At 40.1% G+C, this 20,188-nt stretch overlaps 1 protein-coding gene across 2 annotated transcripts in view; it reads right to left on the bottom strand.

Annotated features, from left to right (window-relative positions):
• Positions 1–19,969, bottom strand: part of LOC108751296 (MKL/myocardin-like protein 1) — a 207,935-nt gene extending 187,966 nt beyond the window's left edge. For both annotated transcript variants that reach the window (XM_018491395.1, XM_018491394.1), the window contains exon 1: positions 18,602–19,969. In XM_018491395.1, coding sequence (XP_018346897.1) covers positions 18,602–18,641 — 40 coding nt within the window. In that variant the 5' untranslated portion in view covers positions 18,642–19,969. The remainder of the gene's footprint in view (positions 1–18,601) is intronic.
• Positions 19,970–20,188: the final 219 nt, after the last annotated feature.

A 20,188-nucleotide genomic window follows, 5' to 3' on the forward strand; every position in this document is an offset into this window, starting at 1 on the left:
TTAAGGCCTATCCTTAAATTTATCTTCAGATGCTCTACGAATTATTTCATTGGCTATTGAGCATCTAGAGATAAATTCAAGGAAGCTTTAAGTACAAGGTCTGACCATTAGAGGTTGTTGGAAAAAATCAGGGAAATAAATATTTATCGATTAATAACAGATAAGGCTCTGAAAATCGTTAAAAAAAAAATTGAAGACTCAATTACAGGCTTTTCTTTCACCTTTTTACTAAATATTTATCATTTGATACTGTAACAAATAAATATAAGAAAAAAAAAAAATAACTCTCTGAAGCTGATGGTGAGTCTATTGAAATCGTTCAATTCTGTTCTATTATATACATCTGCAAATGTGAATTATTGGGTGGATAAATATCATTCCTTTTTAGTGACACAAATCGACACAAATATCATTCTGTTTTTGTTACTCACGGAAATGCACCGAAAGAATGGAATGATATTTGTCGAGTTGTGTCACTAAATGTAAGGCCCACCCATTATTATGAAAATAAGCTTATTATTCACACAATCCTTTTTACGACGAGTTACGTCAGTCTGATTCCTTGAAATTAATTAATACGTCTTAGTCAATATAAATCAATTCGTCTCACACAGAGTGAGACCCAACATGAGTAACTGTGTTACGGATTTTGACAACAGCTCCGAAAGGTTAATAAAATATGGTGACATGTTCACTCATCCATAAATTATACGTATCACAATATGATACATACTCCGTAAAAATAAATACGATAATATTAAACTGAAAACGAATAAGTGAAATGCATCGCGAGATACTTTGGTGCGATAAACGCGAGAGGTCGAGAGCGAACGAAAAGGAGCGAACAAGAAAATTAATGAACAATGACTCAGCCGGCCGAACTATCGGCGCATCGGGACTTATCCTTTCTCTTCTCTTGCCTTAATATTTACTTTCCACCGCCGCCACTATCGCCCGTGATTTCTGTTATGGCAGAGCGACGGCGACGACAGCTTTATGAAATCAACGCCCTACGCGATTACGGAGCTTCTTCTTCATGAATAAGAGAAAGTCGAGCCTCTTCTCGTGAACCTATTCGCGTTTCGGCGAATAAAAAGAATCGTCGATCTGAAACTCTTCCATTTCTATCACGCCACCTGTCCGCCACATTTCATCGCGTCTCTCACGGATACCTAAATTCTGTCGTTGGTCTATCGATCTTTTGCTCGGCGACAGACGGCTGCCCGTAAAACGCGACGTGAAAATGTTCGTCGGAGAAGAAAAAAATACATTCCCAGACTTCATTAATGCGTTCGAGAAAACGTCGCATCGCTCTTACTCGCGTTATCAGTCGCACCGATATTTTCTCCTTCTCCTCCTTATCGAAAGTTTTTCAATTTATTACGTAATTCGACGGCATGAAAACCAGGTTAGCGTGTCCGAATGAAAATGTCAGATGACGAATATTCGGCAAAAGAGATTTCTGGAAGCACCAATAAATAAAATTTCAAGGAGGCGTCAAATTGAATTATTATACCCGGACCGTTCCAAGTCCGTAGATTGTCTCGCGGTCACGAGAACAATTTAACGACGAGAGAACAGAAACAACGGAGGAAGATTACGCGAGAAAGAAGTATCTTCTTGAATTTGAGACCCGATTCGCTGAACGGAGCTGTGCGAAAAAATACCATCGTGCGTTTCCACGACTGTCAGAACAATGATAAATTTTTTCCTAGAGCGCGATATGTGTTACGGGAGTCTAAATTCTCTATATTCTTTCTTGCATCGAACGACGGGCGGAGGGGAAGTGCGAGAGAAGGAACGGTCAGTGTTAAATTTCACATATAAATGGCGGTATAATCCATGAAGGCGTTGAAATTACGCATATCCCGGATTTTCGCGCCCGCGTGACTTCGACACGCGTCGCACAACAATCCGCGGGCGCGTTGGTGCGTAAAAATAGCGGGGATGGCGCCGCGAAAAGAAATATTCCCGTAGATTTCACGAGCGCGATCTCGTTACGGGAGTTAAATAAAAATATTAGCCCACGCTCCGCGCGCGCGGCGAGCACGGCGAGCCGCAAAGTGAAATGTTTGCACGAGTTTCTGCCCTTCTCATTCCGCGTCCGCCTCTCTCGCCACTCTCGCCTCTCTCTCTCTCTCTCTCCTTTTCCCATCGGAACGCACGCGCGTGCATAATCCTCGGACGCGTGTGGGTTCCCCGGGGCCAACGCGTATCCGAGCATGCAGATGAGATCACGTCTCGGATCCTGAAGAATCAGGAACATTCGTAGGTAGTAATTCGAAAATTCACTCGGTATTCTTCACACGCTCCGCTCTGCGCGTTACGCGCGCGCAAAAAAAATCGAATCACTGCAAACGCAATGAATCTGCCAATTCCTTGGTGTAGAAAGAAAGCTCCGCTGTATGAAACATGTGAACGTGTAAAGTATTCCTTAAGTATTTAAAACTTGGACTAAACTAGACGTAGATCTCAAAAATTATTTTGCTGGCTTCGCAAAATATTTATTTAAAACACTCAGATCGATAGCTAGAACGTCGAAACTGTTTACGCAGCTAAAAAATATATTTGTAAATCTGCTCTCATATGAATGTTATAAAGCACTAAGTTTCAAAAATAGGATTCGTTCTCTTATTCGATACTTTTTACAGCGCTGTCATTATGCTTGAGCTTTCTGAATAATTCATGTTTTGACGATCCGACGAAAAATGATTTTCTGTATCTACCGAAATTCATAAATACTTGAACGAAATTGTTCTTTCCGTATAAAAAGTATAATAAAAAGTATGAAATGCATCGGTAATTTAAAAGTTCATCCTTGGAATTTAGATTGAATCTCAATTTAAGTTGATAACATTGAACGCAAATTACAGGTGATAAGTCGGTAGAGAAAGAGAAAAGAGAGCGGCACTTATTTATAGGGTATGAAGTTATTTCAAAAGTTACACGCTCTCGGCGGGCGTTGCCTCGTAAATTGTTTCCTCTATATCAACTCGTAAGTCGCGCCCGTAATTCCGCTCGATACAGGCGACGAAACGAATTCGGGGCGATCCGATAAGAAAGTACAAATTTACGTCCGTCGATGAGACGCGAGCCGGTCGGCCATCGTCGTTTCGTAACGGCGTGTTTTTTTACAAAGCGCCGTCGGGATAATGTCTTAACTGGCCGCTGCCAGGAGTCGTTTACACATCGATCGGCAACGAACGAGTGTATAAGTAGTCGGTAGAGTCGTTTGCACTTTGCACCAAAAAGTTGTCCCGGCGCGCGGTTTGCTCGCGTGATTACGGTGCGGCCGCGGCCGCGCCTCCGTATATACCCACAAAATTTGCATACGAGACGTATGATGCTCGGTTTTCTTTTTTTTTTTTTCGTTTTTTTTTTTCACGTTGCACTTTGCAGACGCTCGATGAAAACCCACCGTCGGATAATTAATAATCGCCGGATACCAGCAGCGCAGTGTCCGATTATTTTTAACGGTAAAAACGTATATACTGCTCGCAATTATAAACGTAAATATACCCGCGTGTCCAATGGTGCTCCCGTGAGGTAACGGTGCAAAATAATAATCGCGATGAAACGAAGGATCATCACCGGGGAAGAAAGACTACCGTCCGGTTCGCGGCGACGGACCCGTTTTCTGTAACTGAAATTCGTACACGCGATTACGCGCCGTCGCTGTCGACGCCGCTGCGACGGCGAGAAAATTACTTTCGGCAGGGAAAGAAGCCCCTTCGAAGGAAATATCTTCACACATACCTTCACACTCTCCGCCTCGCCCAATTTTGCACGCTCTCGCCTCGTCTCGGTTGCGAGGGAACGAGGGAAGGACCTCGTTCAGTTGATGTTTGTTCCGCAACGCTCGATAATGCACTTAATAGCCCTCGAATTACTTTGTGAATGATCGATCGATCACTGTTTAACGAGCGAAACCACGACTATACTCACGCACACATTTTATTTTACATGTAGAGCTGATTCTACATTAGTCGCGCGAGTCGCTCGCAAGCTTGTTGCGACAGCCAATTTTTAAATTGACACTTCAGATTGTTGCTGTCGCAACAAACTTGCGATCGGCTTACAACTAATGTAGAACCAATTTTACTGCGTGCACGAGAGACGCTCGAAAAATCTACATAATTGTAAATATCTATACTACAAACATCCTATCATTTACTGACTAATTTTAATCTGACTAGTTTCTTATTAATTGCTGCTGCACAGAAAGAATGGTTTTGCGAAAATTTAAAAATTTCACTAGACACATATAATATCTAAAAATAATTTTGTTAAGTCACCAAAATTATTATTTTATAAAATGTTCAAGTTGCTAAAATGCAAAATTTCTCTAGGATTACTTATTATGCTTGAGTGCTGCGTTATTTCGATGGTCCAATAAAATTATTATCTAGATAAATTTTTAGATACTTCAACAAAATTCTTTTTTCTATGTATATAGTTTTATTTAATCAAGATTTCGCGATCACTTTCTGAATAATTATTGTCCAGTAAATTAAAAATTGATCAGCTTCTGGCCAGTTTTTCCGAGATATTTTTCTACTTAGGTTCAAGTCTGAAATAAAAGCATGAATTATGAATCATTGTTTATTAGAAAAAAATTATGTTTAGAGAAAAGATATCAACTGACTTATTCTTCTCCATTTTGATATGTCAGCTGATTCAGAGAACTAGAAATAATAATTATTTTTTTCCCAAGCTTTAAATTACATATCATCTCACATCAAAAAGTTTATTTCTCAAATTTCAAACTTTTAGATATTTTTTGTTCATTATTTCGCACTCTATATTATAGGGCTTATAAAAAGGAAACTTTCCTGCTTCTGACGTTATATATATGGCTGAATCCACCAGTTCATCGATTTACGCTTGCATGCCTGTCATAATTGCGAAATACTTTAACGATTTTATCACCGATTCGAGGTGCTGCTGAAACTGTAAACGCGTGTTAGTAAACGATTTCCAAGAGGAACTCGCGAGGGCGATTATAGCGAACTCGAACGCGAAAGAATCGAGCAAAGAGTAAAGAGGACAGGTGAGCTCGCGTTCTGCACACGTACTCATTAACTCGGCGTCATATAGCACGGTAATGCAAACATTAAGACGCACGTACACACTCGCCAATGGGATGTCTAATGCTAACGTATATTTAACTGTCTTAACTGCAATCTAAAACAGGTTTAAGCCCTGGAAAGGCTCGTAATCGCGAATGCACCGAGTAAATTCTCTAGCTAAGGGAGAGAAAATAAACGAAACGATTGTCGTTTTCTTCAAACCCGCGCTGGACAAGTAAAAATCTATTTTTCTAATTAAGGGAAAAAATACTAATAAGTAGTCTTCAGTACAAAAGAGAAATACATAAATATTTTCTATGTTCTTTTTTTTTTTGCACTGAAGAAAACCGAAACTATAATCCAAACATTTACGATTGCAATTGTAATACTTGTGTAGTATTTTAACAGTTTCATAGCTTTTATTAGCTACTTTTATTTCTCTTTTTGTCGATCTTTTTTGTTAATCTAATAATTAGAATCTTTTTATATTAATTATATTATATAATAGTTTATAATGATATAAAATATACTAGTCTCGAAAATATTGATAAAATTGATGGGCATTGGAATGAGAAATTATTGAACCTTGACGTAATATTATACAATTATTATATTTCATCTTTATAATTCTTCATGTATCTTTCTTCTTTGATAACAAAAATAATTACCTGTTATCAGAAATGCAAATTTCCGGACTAAGTATATCGATTCATTAGAAGATAAACATAAAAACATATAAATCCATCATCGTTCGTGAACTTACATATATGTAGCAATAAGTAAATACAAAGCAAAGTATTACCGCGTACATTGGGTGCCGAAAAAGGGACATTATTCGTTGCCGGCGTTTAAAGGGGCACAAAAGGGGCAGAAAGGCGTAGCTCGGACGCTTTACATAGCGTTTGCCAACGTCTGGCCATGCCGGGAATGGCAAAGGGGAGACCTTCTGCCTTTATACCGGCTAATACTTTGGACGGAAATATCCGTAATGCAAGGACAAGCAAGCGGCTCTAGCTTGCGGCCGCTCGCACCGAACGTGAAATATTCGCCAAGGCTTTCGGCTCGAGCGAGATAAGCAGCTTTTGCAATTGCAATCAAAAAAACCTAATTCAACGGGCAAAGTCGAACCGATTACAAATATTTCGTCGAGAGGAAATAAACGCGGGAGGACGAGATTTTCAATTTTTTTTTACACGCAAATCTTCGCGAGATTTTTTCTGCGCCGTTTGTGCACATTCAAGAGCGATAAATCACCATTCGATCGCGCATACGACTTCCGGTTACGCAAACGTGAAAAGTTGCGTCCGACGTCAGAGTTTCCATTTTAGAGCCCGTTCTTGAACTTGATGCTCGGTATACTCCGAATTCGAATATATAATACGCGTCCAACGCGACCCACCCACGTTCGCCCGAGTGCATCGCAAACGAAATGACCTCAAGTTCGAAATATCTGTTGTTGTTTCCGGAGGTACCAGCTCATCGGTTGACGATCCGCCGCGCGCGAGAAGCTGGCCAGAGATCGCGCTTTTTCACGCGTAGGTGAAATGTCGAAGGGGTCCTCTGCGCGCTGCCGCCATTAGACCATCTCCTAAAAGCGTAGTAAACTCGGCGTGACGCGGGGTTTATATTTTCTTGCTGATTAATCGGCAGACCATCTGCGCGCGAAATCGAATAAAACGCGCAAGACATCAATCGTGCGTTTGCGGCTACTCGCACGTAAACCGCGGCCGCGCGCGGAGAGCGACGAGACAAATTCCCGTTTTTCGTCGGAGTTGGAGCGGATCAGGCGCTCGCACGTGGGTGGTGTGTTTCAGTAATTCGTGAACGTCGCATAAAGATGCCCGAATTGCCACGTTGAATCGCTGGATTTCGAAACCAAGCTCGACTTATATCGGTATCGCGATACATACGCGTAGCGTCACGCGTCAACTCGCCTCCGAATTTGAATGCCTCTCCCCCAAAAAAAAACACCCCGATGAAACAACCCGGGTTAATTACGCGCGACGCTCGCACCGCCGCCTTGTCATAATCTTCCCACAAAACGCATGAAGTACGAGCTTATTCGAGAAAATGCCATCTTAAAATTGTCGCGGACTACGCGAGAATTTAGACGCTTTTCAACATTATCACGCGATGGACTTAGTGCCAACTTGTACATCGGCGCCTTTCGAAATTAGGCCAACTCGTAGCAACAATGTAGTCGAGAGCCAAGTTAAGACACACGGGGCGGCTTTTAATGAAATCGGACGGATGTTACGGCCCACGACTGACTCTATACCCGGTTTTTTTACAAGATTATAAATATTTCGAATATAGGGTGGAAATTAATTGAAAAAGCAATGTTGAAAGTATAAAAATTGTACATTCTTCAGTTAAATTTTGTATAGAATGTCATGATAATAAAATTATATTTAGAAAGAGTTCATGAGGCTGCGTTCAGCAGGAAAAGCAGCCTTGCAACTGTTGTGAAATTCTTTAATATACAATTGATCTTGCCTTTAGTTCCTCACTGGATCTAAATATGTAAACATTAAATCTTACAACATTTACAAAGTTGTTTTTTCTACTGAACGCAATTTATGAAAGTTAAATGGCTGCGTTCTGTAGAAAAAAAACAATTGTCGTAAGATTCTTTAATATGATTAATTCTTGCCGCTAATTCCTTACTAGATCTAAATAGTATAAAAATGAAACATATAAAAAAAATCTTACAACAGTTGCAAAGTTGTTTTTTCCTGCTGAATGCAACCAATATTTTATTCTTTCCCCTCTTTCTCTCACGCAAGAACTTTTTTTTCTATGCTTTTGTGATACCATAAAAGATGTATTTTTTTTAATGCCAAAACTTAATAAACTTCTAAATGTGAGATCAAGAAATAGTGTTATTAATTACGCAAATAATTGTCCCATGTTTCCGCGGACTTATTGCACGGAGTAAATTTAGCGAAAGTCTCGAGCAAATCAGAGAATTGTCGTAGGGCAGTGCGAGGGAGGATATATCTGCGTGACAGGAATATACCTCGTCGTCTAATTTTCTAGGAGCAACGCTATGCTACGGCTCGATAAACTTGTTTATCTCGCGGCGCCTCAGTTCACGATTTGCCAGAATATCATGACAGACGTGTCATACACACTTCTCATTCGCCCTGACTATAATGGTACTTGACATTTTTACCTTGCGATATAATAAGTAACATTGCGCGGGAGTGTCAAAGACAAACGTGCGTCGTACTCTCCGAAATATTAAAGACCACGTTAAAGGAACGCAGAATAACAAAGAATTATGAGCGACGCTCAATGAACGTGGGCGACGTTCAACTGCGTTGGTGCTTTCATAAGTTATGAAATGCGAAATATGGTTTTATTTAATGAACATTTACAAGTTATCCCACGTCGCACTTTTGACAAAGCGGGGCACAAGGTACATGAATATTCAGGATCCGTTTATTTCTTTTATTTCATGGAGCTTTCTAATTGATAAGCGCTAGATAGTTATACCTCAGCACAACTATTAAGTGGCAATCTTTTAAAATATATAGCTAAAAAATTATAATATATACTTAGGTTAATATATAGAATACATTTTTTATCAGAATCTTTATTTTAAAGCTAACGTCGTTTGAAATTAAAGAATATTTTTAAGACACGGCAGCGTGAAATAGAATCTTAAGAGACATTTCTAGTTTCAAATTATCGCCGAGAACTCGTAAACGGCGAAACTTCCAAAAGGAAGTATTCCATATGCCTTCTAATTATCGGCATCCGGTAATTCGCGTATCCTCTCAGATATTTTATATATACACGCTCTAAATATTCTCCAACGCATATTTCTGTCATCCATCCACTTATTTCTACCTAGCCTAATCCGCGTAAAAATACCTGAAAATATTTGTCGCGAAAATTGGCCGTCTCCGTTCGTCGAGATGGCAAACGACTTTCGTGTCTAAGTCGACCAACTCGACTTAGAACGCAGCCCGGAAGGCAGCCAATTCGTCGCTACAGTTTACCGCTCACTAGCGATCATACAATGACGCTAACAGGAAGTAGATAATCGGAAAGGGTATCGCCAAAATACGTGCCAGATCCCCGCAAAATCGTGCGTATTGTCTAACGTTCAATTAATCTGTCATACGATTTTACGACAGACATCGTAGTAGATCAAAAGTGCCCGTTGTGATGTTCAGGAGTACGTCAACCTTCGAGACTAATGATTACGTAGATATCAGGAGAGATCAGTTCATTGGCACTCGATAGCACTCAATGGCACTGACGTCGATCCTTTCAACAGAATTACCGGTGTAGAACGTAAGGTTATTCAATCATCTTTCTGGCACGGTTGTAACCGTGTGGTCGGTCGCCAATTCACCACGCGTATTTTCGAACGGTTAAAAAATTACTTCCTGAATTCTTTGACGTATATATTGTACGTATTTTAAATAAAAGAAAGATTGAAGAGTTAAAACTAAAGTTTGCTACAATGCATGTCTAGGCATATTCTTATAAGTATCATCATTTATACAAAGTGTTTCTTAATTAAAGTTGACATTTTTGTTTTGAAAAAGTCATCGTAAAAGTTTCGTAAAAAAAAAAAAAAATTGAAAAGTCAGTTATGCACTACGGTTTTGCGTTTCGGCGGGTGAAAATGAGGTTGCATCATCACCGCCCGGTAGTCCTAAAGCGATATAATCCAAGAAAGCTGGAGCGACAACCGTTTCTCCAAAATGGCTCATGAAAAAGGAAGCAGTGAAGGTGGTATTTCGTTTGGGTACCATCCAGGTCATCCTCCGGACGACGTGCTGCGAGAGTAGAGAGGCGGAGGAGGAGACGAGGAGGACGAGTAGAAGAAGAAGAAGACAGTGAAAGTTCTTAGCGGACAGAGACGGTTGACAGAAGCAACGGAGTTAAAGAGGCTGGACTGATCTCACGTTGGGCTCATTAAGGGCCTACAACAGCCGCGTCGTTTCCTAGACTCCTCGCCAAGTCCATGCCAAGTGTCGTCATATCTCGTCTAATCATCGTTTTTCATCTCGGATTCTGTTGTTGTTCCATTCGTGAACTTTCATTATTAGGTGTGTATATATATATACACATTATATTATATATATATATATGTGTGTGTGTGTGTGTGTGTGTGTATATAGGGTGTTTCGTCAAAATGGTGCCAGAAGGCTTCTAATTCTTGATGTTTACGATCCAAATCCATTTAAATATGTTTTGTCTTACGTACTTGTGAAATTTGAAATATTAAAAATATTGTCAAGCATGAGATTAATGTCTGCTCAATTTTATTTGACTTTACCTAATTAGACATCAGTAAATGAAGACAAAATAAAATTTCGCAATTTTACCGTGGACAATTTTTTCTGTGGAATGCATTTGTTTCTTAATTGAGAGACTTGAAATTTTACTGCTTCCTCCTTCTCTACGATACGTTTAAGATCGTGAATGTTTTCTGTCTGATTTACTGGCAAAAGAACTTTGCAGCAACATGAATTAACGTGATGAGTCTTTGGCACTCTCGTCCGCTGCAAAAGGCACTCGTTCTGTTCTAAGTATAGCGAGTGATATATGACGATAGGACAACGGCGACGTCCAGCCCAAACGGCTACCGCAGCATCTTTCGACAAGTACGCGCAATTTGCAAAAGGTCGAGCCGCCGAAAAATCACCGACAGCCTCGATTAACGCGGGACGACAATGTAATAGGTGCGACCGTACGTCGTAAGAACACTTCGCGTCGAACCGCTGAATCAACATCAGGTACATTCCAATGATGCAAATTGAACGGGAGCAGCCGGACGTCGCCGGTGGTCGCGCGTAATAGCTACGCTATCTAATTTCGTGCACCATCCAACTCACTGACTCACTTGGCACGTATTCGCGCGAAAGCGTATTCTTTCCTTCGCTTATACTTCGCGGAAAATACTAAAGGATTGCCAGATCTCTCACTCGGCGGAACTTTTCGCGCATTTCCCGCTAGCTACAGAGGGACTTGTTGAAAACGAAAAAACGGAGGAGTCTAAGATTTCTCGGTGATTCGAGGTTTAGATTTCAAGAATTATCTCTTGAACCGAGTTTAGACAGTCATGGTGTAAACGATGATTTCGTCTTGTGATGCAGAGGACGCTCTCCTAGCTTCCGTCGAGACGTCGGTCAGCCACGAAGGTCATCCGCTGATCTGAGGAAGCCGCGAGAAGATAGGAAGAGGCGGGCGACGTCACCATCGGTTCAGTGGTATCGTAAATGAAACAGGGACCTCTGCGGAGACGAGGCGGGTGTGCAGCGTTGGTGATCCGTTTATTTTTACAGCAATGCCAGGGTGAACGCTCCGCGGAATGTTTAGCTTCGGCACATCGGGTGCGCGCACATATGCGCGCGTATATCGCATTGCACGTACGCAGGCATATCTATATATTGGGCCGTCGCCGAATTTCATTGGCGTGCGTAATAAATACGATGATTCACGCCGCGCGATACCATTCACAGCGCGCGCGAAAACGTTCGGGTCCCAATGACAAAATCGAACGTGCCGAATTGCGGAAAACGGAGCTATAGCTTATAGATAAGAAAGTGTGTTTCGCACGTCGACGTTTCCATTCTTCTTATTATTCCACGGTGATTTCCTGTTGGAATCCATGTGGTTAAGACGAGAAGTGTTTACGCGTATAGTTTCAATCACAATACTGATTTTTATTTCAATAATGACCACTAGTTTTAATGACTTTAGTTTTTACGATGTTTTAAAACAAGTGATATTGGAATAATCTGTCTCTACCACACTGAGAGAAAAGTGTTTGGTATTCGTGACTATAATTGTACGGTAAAATAAATTACGATTAAGAGCTCCATTTTTTTAGTTTTATTATTGCTATAATGTTACTAATAATAATTATATTTATAATGCACGCAAGAAATATATACAGATGACAGAGAAAATTACTATAAAGTACAGTTTTAAGTTTTACAGGATGAGAAAGCTTAAAATATTTTGAGGTAAGAAATACAAAAAGGTATGAAATAACAAATCTTACTTAAGAAAATGCTGTGAGATTTAACAAAAATGGATTCCCGTCCTCTAAAGGTTAAATTATGGCAACTGCAACCATTATTTTCCTCTCAGTGTAGCGTTACACAAAAATAATGTAAAATTACTACTAATAACATTTTACGATGCATGAGAGAATAACCATCTAACATTCAAATAATACGGAGTTAAAGTGCAGATTTTTTGTTCAATTTCACATATTATTTTCATACGTCAACAATAATCTCAGAGACGAGAAAGAGACGAGAAAAATACGAGGAAAGTGCGTGTAGATAAAGCGCATACTATATACAATACATATATATACGCTTAAGCCGACTGGATTCGGGATTGTCGGTCCATTAGCGATGTTTTGCGCGAGCAAAGTGCGTGCGCGCACAGCTGTTACGGCGTAAACCAGGCTTGTATCTGCCAAGAGCAACAGAAGAACGCGGCGCGTGTGCACCCAAAGGCGGGAGGCGGAAAAGATTACGGGGAAAGGAAGACGGCGGATATTACGTTACTCTATCGGAATCAATCGGCGTACACCGTTAAATATATACCCCGACCCTAACGTCATACTTCGAGATTACTCTCATTCTATTCCACTGTCATAAACAAGCCTAATCGCGACGGAAATAGCAAGCTCAAGGCATAGCTCTTGCTGTCAGAATCGAAGAGAAAAGTATTGTTGTATAATGTAGAAAAAAAACAGATACGTTTTAGCGCTGGTCACTTTATAGCATCTAGTTCATTTCAGGCCATCGATTCATTTTATTTTTAACCTTCCACCAGCAACATGAATTTTAACTCTTCCATTAGCGATAGAGGTCTTCGAGAAACAAAGTAAATTTTTTATTGTTCCGAATTATATAAAAATCTAAAAAAAATTCTGGTATACTTGCGAAAATTTTAACAAGTTTTCGCACATCATCATATAAATCGGATTACATTTTATTTGTTTTTGCAGATTTAATCTACCAATATGTCTTTAGTTGCTGGCGGAGGATTATTTTTATAGTCGCCGAGCATTTCTTTTCTCTTTTATACTTTATTTCCATTTACATGCTTTTACATGAAAAATTTTAGAGAATTTAATACATATAAATAAATAATCTAATAAAAAAGATACTTGGGATTGAAAATAAAATATATTGTTAACTCTCAAAATTTGTAACACAACAGCTGATAATAAATCTGTGTGTAACTTAATTTATATGTGTGATGAAAAGGCACTTGAAAAGTTTCAAGGATTAAAATTGATGTAACTGAATGAATAATATATACCAGCAATAGAAGAACCATTTATTAAATGCGTTATTTTTACGCGCAAGTATTTAACGTAGCTTTGCATATTTTCATTATCGTTTCTAGACGATATCGAGTGGAGACCTTAACATACTTAGTGCACTTCTGTTAACGGTGCGAGTGTGGATCCGAGAGTTTGCAAACGCGATGCGCGATGCGCGATCCGCGAAAGATACACGTAATCGCGACGACGTAACGCGTAAGCCTGTAACCGCGCGTGTATGCGTAGGCGTTAGGCACGTAAGACTTCCACTCAGAGGCGTCAGTATGGTAGACGCGTTAACACGTACATATAACCCGGCCGTCGTACGAGAAATAAATCCATAGGTGTAAGAGTGTCGCTGCCGTTTGGAGTCCGGCCAGAAAACGGAAAAGAGGTGGAGCGGGCGAGGGGACCATCCGCCCACGTTTCGCGCATACCGTGCCGATAAATAATCGTAAGAGTCGTCCAGAGCCCGCGACCTGCCAAATTCTCATCCCGCGAACCAATCCATCGCGAATCCTGCGAAGGTCGGCTCTGCACGCTGGACGGGATCTATAACGAACTTTTTCGTCCACAAAAAACTGTGACAATCGTGACGGTAAACGACTGGCGGCGATAATAATGACGGCAAGCGGATAAAATTGATGCACGGTCCACCTGTTAGCGCACGTATGTAATTTCGCCCTCGCCTAGGTTAGCCTAGATTTATAACGTTTACACAGTAAATCCGCGCGAAGTCGCTTAAAAGAGTTGATCTTTAAAAGCCATTTAAATCTATGCTGACGTGGGCGGCAGCGCCGCCCGTCAATGGCCCGAAATTCTTAGACCTACTTTCATAATATTTGGACGCGGCATTCTTTCCTGGCTCTGCTATTGACTGCTTCGCCGGCCGGGTTCGAGCGTCGGATTTAGGAAACGATTAATCACATCTGTGTTCCGATTATACGCACACATCCCGTATAAGCATTGACCGGAATGAATTTGTGTTCGATCTATTGTCAAGACTGGCCATAGGAGATGCCCAACGCAGTCAGACTTAAATATAGCCGATGTTTTTCAATCGACAGCTGGTCGAACCGATGTTTATGAGCCATTCGCGTATCTACGAATCATTTTTATGCCGTAGTGAGATTAGACTTACGCCGACACGCCGTCCGAAAATTAAACTGCATAGTCAGACATGTCCAGACTAGAGATCCTATAGAACAGAATCTGGCTACGATTTTGTCAGAATCCTATGAGAAAAAAAATATGTATATCTGTGTATATAAATTGTTTCACTCTTTAATCTTAATTTCGCCGACAACAGGAATTTTTATCTCTTTTAACTCTTTCATCGGCAACAGGGATCTTTGAAAAATAGAAATTTTTTGTTGTTCCGGATTGTATTGTAATATAAAAATCTAAAAAATTCTAATATATAGTAGGTACTTGTCAAGACTTCAACAACGAATTTTTATCACAAAAGTGTTGTATTTTACTTATTTTTGCAAATTTAAATTTATCTACCAAAATTCACAACCAAAATATCGATGATCTTTAGAGCAGAGTGTGCTGTATATTTCAAGATTATTATGTTTACATGGAATTTTTACGTAAACACGAATTTTTTTCATGTAGGCAATACAAGCAATGCAAAATTATTATAAATCAGATAACTGTAGTGTTGATAAATGAAAATATATAAATGAGATAGAAACTTTATAAATTCATGACGAAGAAGATGGCTTCGGTGATTCATAGATTGTTTACATTGCATATACGTAAATGTATATTATTACATTTTATGTGTAAAGTGAGACAGTATAAAGTTAGAAACTGAACAGAATAAAAAGAATAGAGAACAGGAAACGGAATAGATAATTCAGTATCAAACGTTAATGTTAACGCAAGAATAGTTCTGTTCCTTAACGATATTTTTCTTCTTTTATTCTTTTCCCTATTTCCTGTTTCTTACTCTCTCTTCTCTGTTCCATATTCACCATTCCTTTTATTCTGCGCAGTCCCTTAGAGCGAGATAATACGTATACATTTTTCTCGTATGATTTTGACGAATTCGTTCGTGGCCAGGCTGTGTTACAAGATTTTTAGTCAAGACAAAACCTTCGAGAACGCTACAACGATCACTATAGTGGCTGAATAATTGCCATGAATTTACAAAATAGCGTACAATAATGTGTGTTTACGCAATAGCGCGAAGCTGTAAAGCTGTAACTGGAAGGCGCTGGCCATAAATCGAAAAAAGCAACGTGGATTACGAGCAACATGTTCTCGCGAGGAAGATAAATTTAGATCAAGATTTATCGATCGTCTTGTCCGACTCGGGCGATCCATCCCGCGATCATGCGATTGTCAACGCCCACGAGAACCGACGGTTTCATACTTATTGACCGCAAATTCGGTGATCATCGGAAAAAAAAAAGAATGTAAAAATAAGTCATACGTTACGTAACCGCGCGATATCAAAAGACAAGAAAATAAAAAAAAAGTATCCGATGAAACGAGAATAGAATTTCGTTGTCACTCGATTATCGTTTCTCTTTTAAATACTTGGGAAAAGGTGGATGTAAATGAACAATATATTACGCGCTTACGAGACAAAGCTTAAGCATGTAACCTTCAATTTTTTCAGCAAGATCACATCATCGTTTCTATATTCGCGAAATGAGTCGATTCGTTTGTTTTATGTTCGTGGAATGTCGACGTAAAATTTTTGACAAGCACATACAAGACGAAAGTTAAATAAGTTTGCAGAAACATGCGAGAATTTTATGGGTTTTCTACAATAAGCCGTTACCTACCTAAGCTTTAAGTCTTAGACCGTAAAAAATGGACCAATCACGGTTGATTATTCTTCTCATATTCGACTGTGACTGGCCTTATGGCTTAAAACTTAAAGCTTAGGTAATGGCTTATTATAAAAAGATTCAGTAATAGAAATTAGAATTATCAAATAAAAGAAGAAAAGAGGACTTTCACAAAACATCTGAAATTCTACTTAAAAAAATCTATAGATTAGATTAGATGTAATTTTTACACGTGACAGACTTGATCTATTTACGAAATTCCATAATTAATATAGCTAATTAAAAAAAAATTGACACTTAATTAGAAGAATAAATTTCCCTACAAAAGTAAAGAGAAATTCTCGGCTTTTCAACATCATATATCATTGCGTTTGGCTGAAAGCTTTCTGACATAGATTTCTGACTATCGAGAAAATCGATTTAGCGTACATCCTACATATGTATATAATTAGCTCTTCGAAGAGTCCACGGAAATACGGTTCATTTGTCATCCGTGAAGTTTCTTCCTTGGGAACGACAGTTCCTTCCCTAGTTAAAGAACGATGTGCATTTTAAACTATGGCACTTATGGCAAATGCCTGGCTGTATTTTGCGACGGTGTTTATTAAACTATCAACAGATGCAGCAGTAAAGAAAGCGAACGCGTTCTCGATGTAAAACCGTTGAGGAGAGTAAGTAGGTCAATACCGGGAATCTTAGTGATCGTTAGCATACTTGTAGAGTTCGGTGTTTACAGTGGGAGATTTAATTGCAAAAGAAATTCAAATAAACCACCAATTCGACTACTAAGATCTTGATTTTAAATCCGATTTTTAAATAAAGCCGTCATCCTAAAAGCTCTTCTGCACCATTCGCGTGTAAATTTCGCATAATATTCAGAACTTTCAGAAGCCTGCGCGATAAAATCGCGCGCGATTGGTGTAAAAACCGATGGTTACAGTACAGGTGGATAACCGTCAAGCGTCTACAGATAAGAGGGTGAATAACCGTGGGTAAAAATACTGGCAGAACGGAGTGCAAGAGGTGACGAGAAAAAAAAAGGACAAGATGAGGACAGAGGGATGAAGAGAAAAAGCCCGAGGAAGAGAACGAGATGGGTAGAAGGGGAAGGAGTGCAGTTGGACGTGGTCGCCGTCCGATCCGGAATGCGCTTCGCGCATTCATTCGTCTCGGTCTGCCTCAAGCCTGGTCCAAATGTCCGGTTGCAAAGTCGTGGAATAAATGACCCACAAATAAAATAGTACTATCCCAATCGGTATCCTTTGCGTTTGTGAAAAACTTCACTTTAGTTCCATTGACTTTTAACGTGAGGAGTTAAGTCAAGTTGTTTGCTAACAATTACATGATAAACGATTAACAAATAAATGATACTATCATAATTTGCCTATTAGAATTCTCCATTTTTCAGTTTTATCACACTATTGAATATTAAACACTGAAAGGATCAAATTTCAACAAATTCCCTAAATTTCATTTGTTCTTTTTAATTTTCAAGTGTGTGTGAATTATTTTAATACAAAGCATGTGATAAAAAAAAATTATTATGTCTAACTTTTTAACTGGTTAAATTGGTTAGTTTTAAAGTAAATAGCATTTAATATATTTTTCTTCAATTGTTTAACTCCATTGTTTTAGTTAAATTAATGACATATTGAGTAGGAAAAGTGGCGGCCTATAAAAATGATTAAAAATATTTCTAAATTAGATACATGAATTCTCGATGTAATTCTCATTATAAATTTAATTGTGTCCTTTTCTCGCATTTCAACTTAAAAAATCATCAACATATCGCTTTCAGTACACGTATGATATGACATTTAATTCTCCAGAATCGATATTCAAATATATAATGCAGTTACTGATGCTGGATCTGTAAGACCCATTCAACTGTGTTTATTAAAAGAGGCAATAATTAATTTCAAAAAGGCAAAATGGCAAAATTACATAACTCGTATAAAAAGAGAAGAAGTATTGAGTTATTTTAATAAGAGAATAAGTTCGCAGACATAACAAAAATGTAATTATTCGAAATTTTGGTGAAAAGATTTATATTTGAGTTGGGTCCAATAAATCCACCATCAGTTACGGAGGGTTAATGGCGAAGTCGCGCAAAGGAGCAAGTCAAGCGGAATGTTGCTTCAGATACGCTCCGCAAGTAACTTGGCCGCTTGACTTACATACTCGACGACTTCGCGTAAAACTCGGCGTGGCGAAGCGACGTTCTGTAATTCTTACACGAACACGAACAGTGGTAGGAGGTTAATGGGATTGAAACGCAATCTTGGCTCAAACGTAACACTCTTTATTAGTCGACACAGATGTTAGTCGCAAGCGATCGAGGTGTGTTAAAGGTCAGCGAGGTAACCACTCATCATGACGTATTGCAGTCCAGCTAGCCACGCGTACCGTACCGTCACAGTGTTTACAGCGCTTTGCCCTCGGCTCAGGCATTCTGCGGTGACCTCGTGATCTCACCGATATCCCATCGTCGCTTTATGCACTTCGCGCATAGACACGCGCGAGCGCGCACATTCACATGCACTCTTTCTCCTTCTTCTCTCTCTCTCTCTCTCTCTCTCTCTCTCTGCGCTTCTCGCAACGCGACGAATTATTATCCTAGTTAGACATGAGAAGAGATTGTCTTGACGTGCAGCCCGCAGCCGTATTACATGCAACGTCCGAGTTAATCATCGATCATCGATCGCGACTCCGAGGATTATCCTCGATCGCCCACCTTCCTGCTCAAAGCATTATGCCTCATCGTCGAGGAAACTTGGATTAATATAATTTGAGACACTCAAAGCTCTGGCGATGTATATTGATATAAGCATTTCAAGAGAGTTTTACTGTCTGCGTAATAGTTTATAGTTCACACTCTGGCGCCACGAGATGAGAACGAGAGGCAGCACTAAATGTGGCGAATCTTATTAATTAAAGTGATTAACGTTCGATTAGGAATAGATATGCGCCGACGATCCACGCTTTCTGTGCGTGCATTTATATACAATTTTTCGAAAACAGTTCGCCCACTGTTTTCACCGCGATCGAGATTAGAGGGAATGCAGCTTCGTCTGTTTGTGGGAATGGTTACGTTGTGCTTCATACGCGCGAGACAAGATCGCACTTGCCGAGGATCAACCCTTTCGATTTGCCATTTTGTATTCGAATTCGGGTCACCTCGCACTGTTCTCTTACATCGTTCTGCCTGTTCCCGTCCACACGTTCCGATATCCCGACGCCGCGATCACCGTGTCGTCGTAACAGCTCGATCAGAGACCCGACATGATAATCGATTCGAGTGATATTCGAGTCTCAAAAGAAATCTTCGAGACAACGTACGTCCTGATTTTTCGTCACGTGGATAAGATCGTCTTATCTTATTCCTATTTACATGAATAATCTCCAAACAATTAAGGAACTTCCGCAATCACCGACCAAGAAAATATAGTGTGGTACCGATGATAACGATAACGATAAAAGAACGATAAGAGAATCTCTCTATGAATCCCTCTATGAATGATCCCTATGACTGATTTCCTCTTCCTGCTTTCTGACGTATCGATATCAATCACACGACGATCGCTTGCATTATCGAGACTGTAGTCTTTTGTGTGTAGCTCGATCACTGTGACTCATCTCCTCGTTGGCTTGGGTATCGATATACCGCTGCGAGGAGTCGCGCGAGGATCGCAGACGAGGGTGTCGCGGGCGGGTGTGTTCACATCGCGAGGTGGAGGGCGTCGTTTAGGTCGTAGCGCCGTCGTAGCGCTTCGTAGCCATGTCACACGCGCACTGACGGACGTCCGACGTGCCCGACGCCGACGCCGACGCCGGGACGCTTGCCTTCGGTCGGACTCGGTCCACCATCTCGGGAAGCGTCGGGATGCCCGTGCTGGCATCGCGCCAACGTGCGACTAGGCTGGCTCGATCGATTCCTCGGAATCGCGGAAGGCGTTAACGCCGCCTTACGAAACTTCTCGCAACGCGTCATTATACGG

Source organism: Trachymyrmex septentrionalis, unplaced genomic scaffold, assembly GCF_001594115.1.
Source record: "Trachymyrmex septentrionalis isolate Tsep2-gDNA-1 unplaced genomic scaffold, Tsep1.0 scaffold43, whole genome shotgun sequence".
Classification (NCBI taxonomy): Eukaryota; Metazoa; Arthropoda; class Insecta; order Hymenoptera; family Formicidae; genus Trachymyrmex; species Trachymyrmex septentrionalis.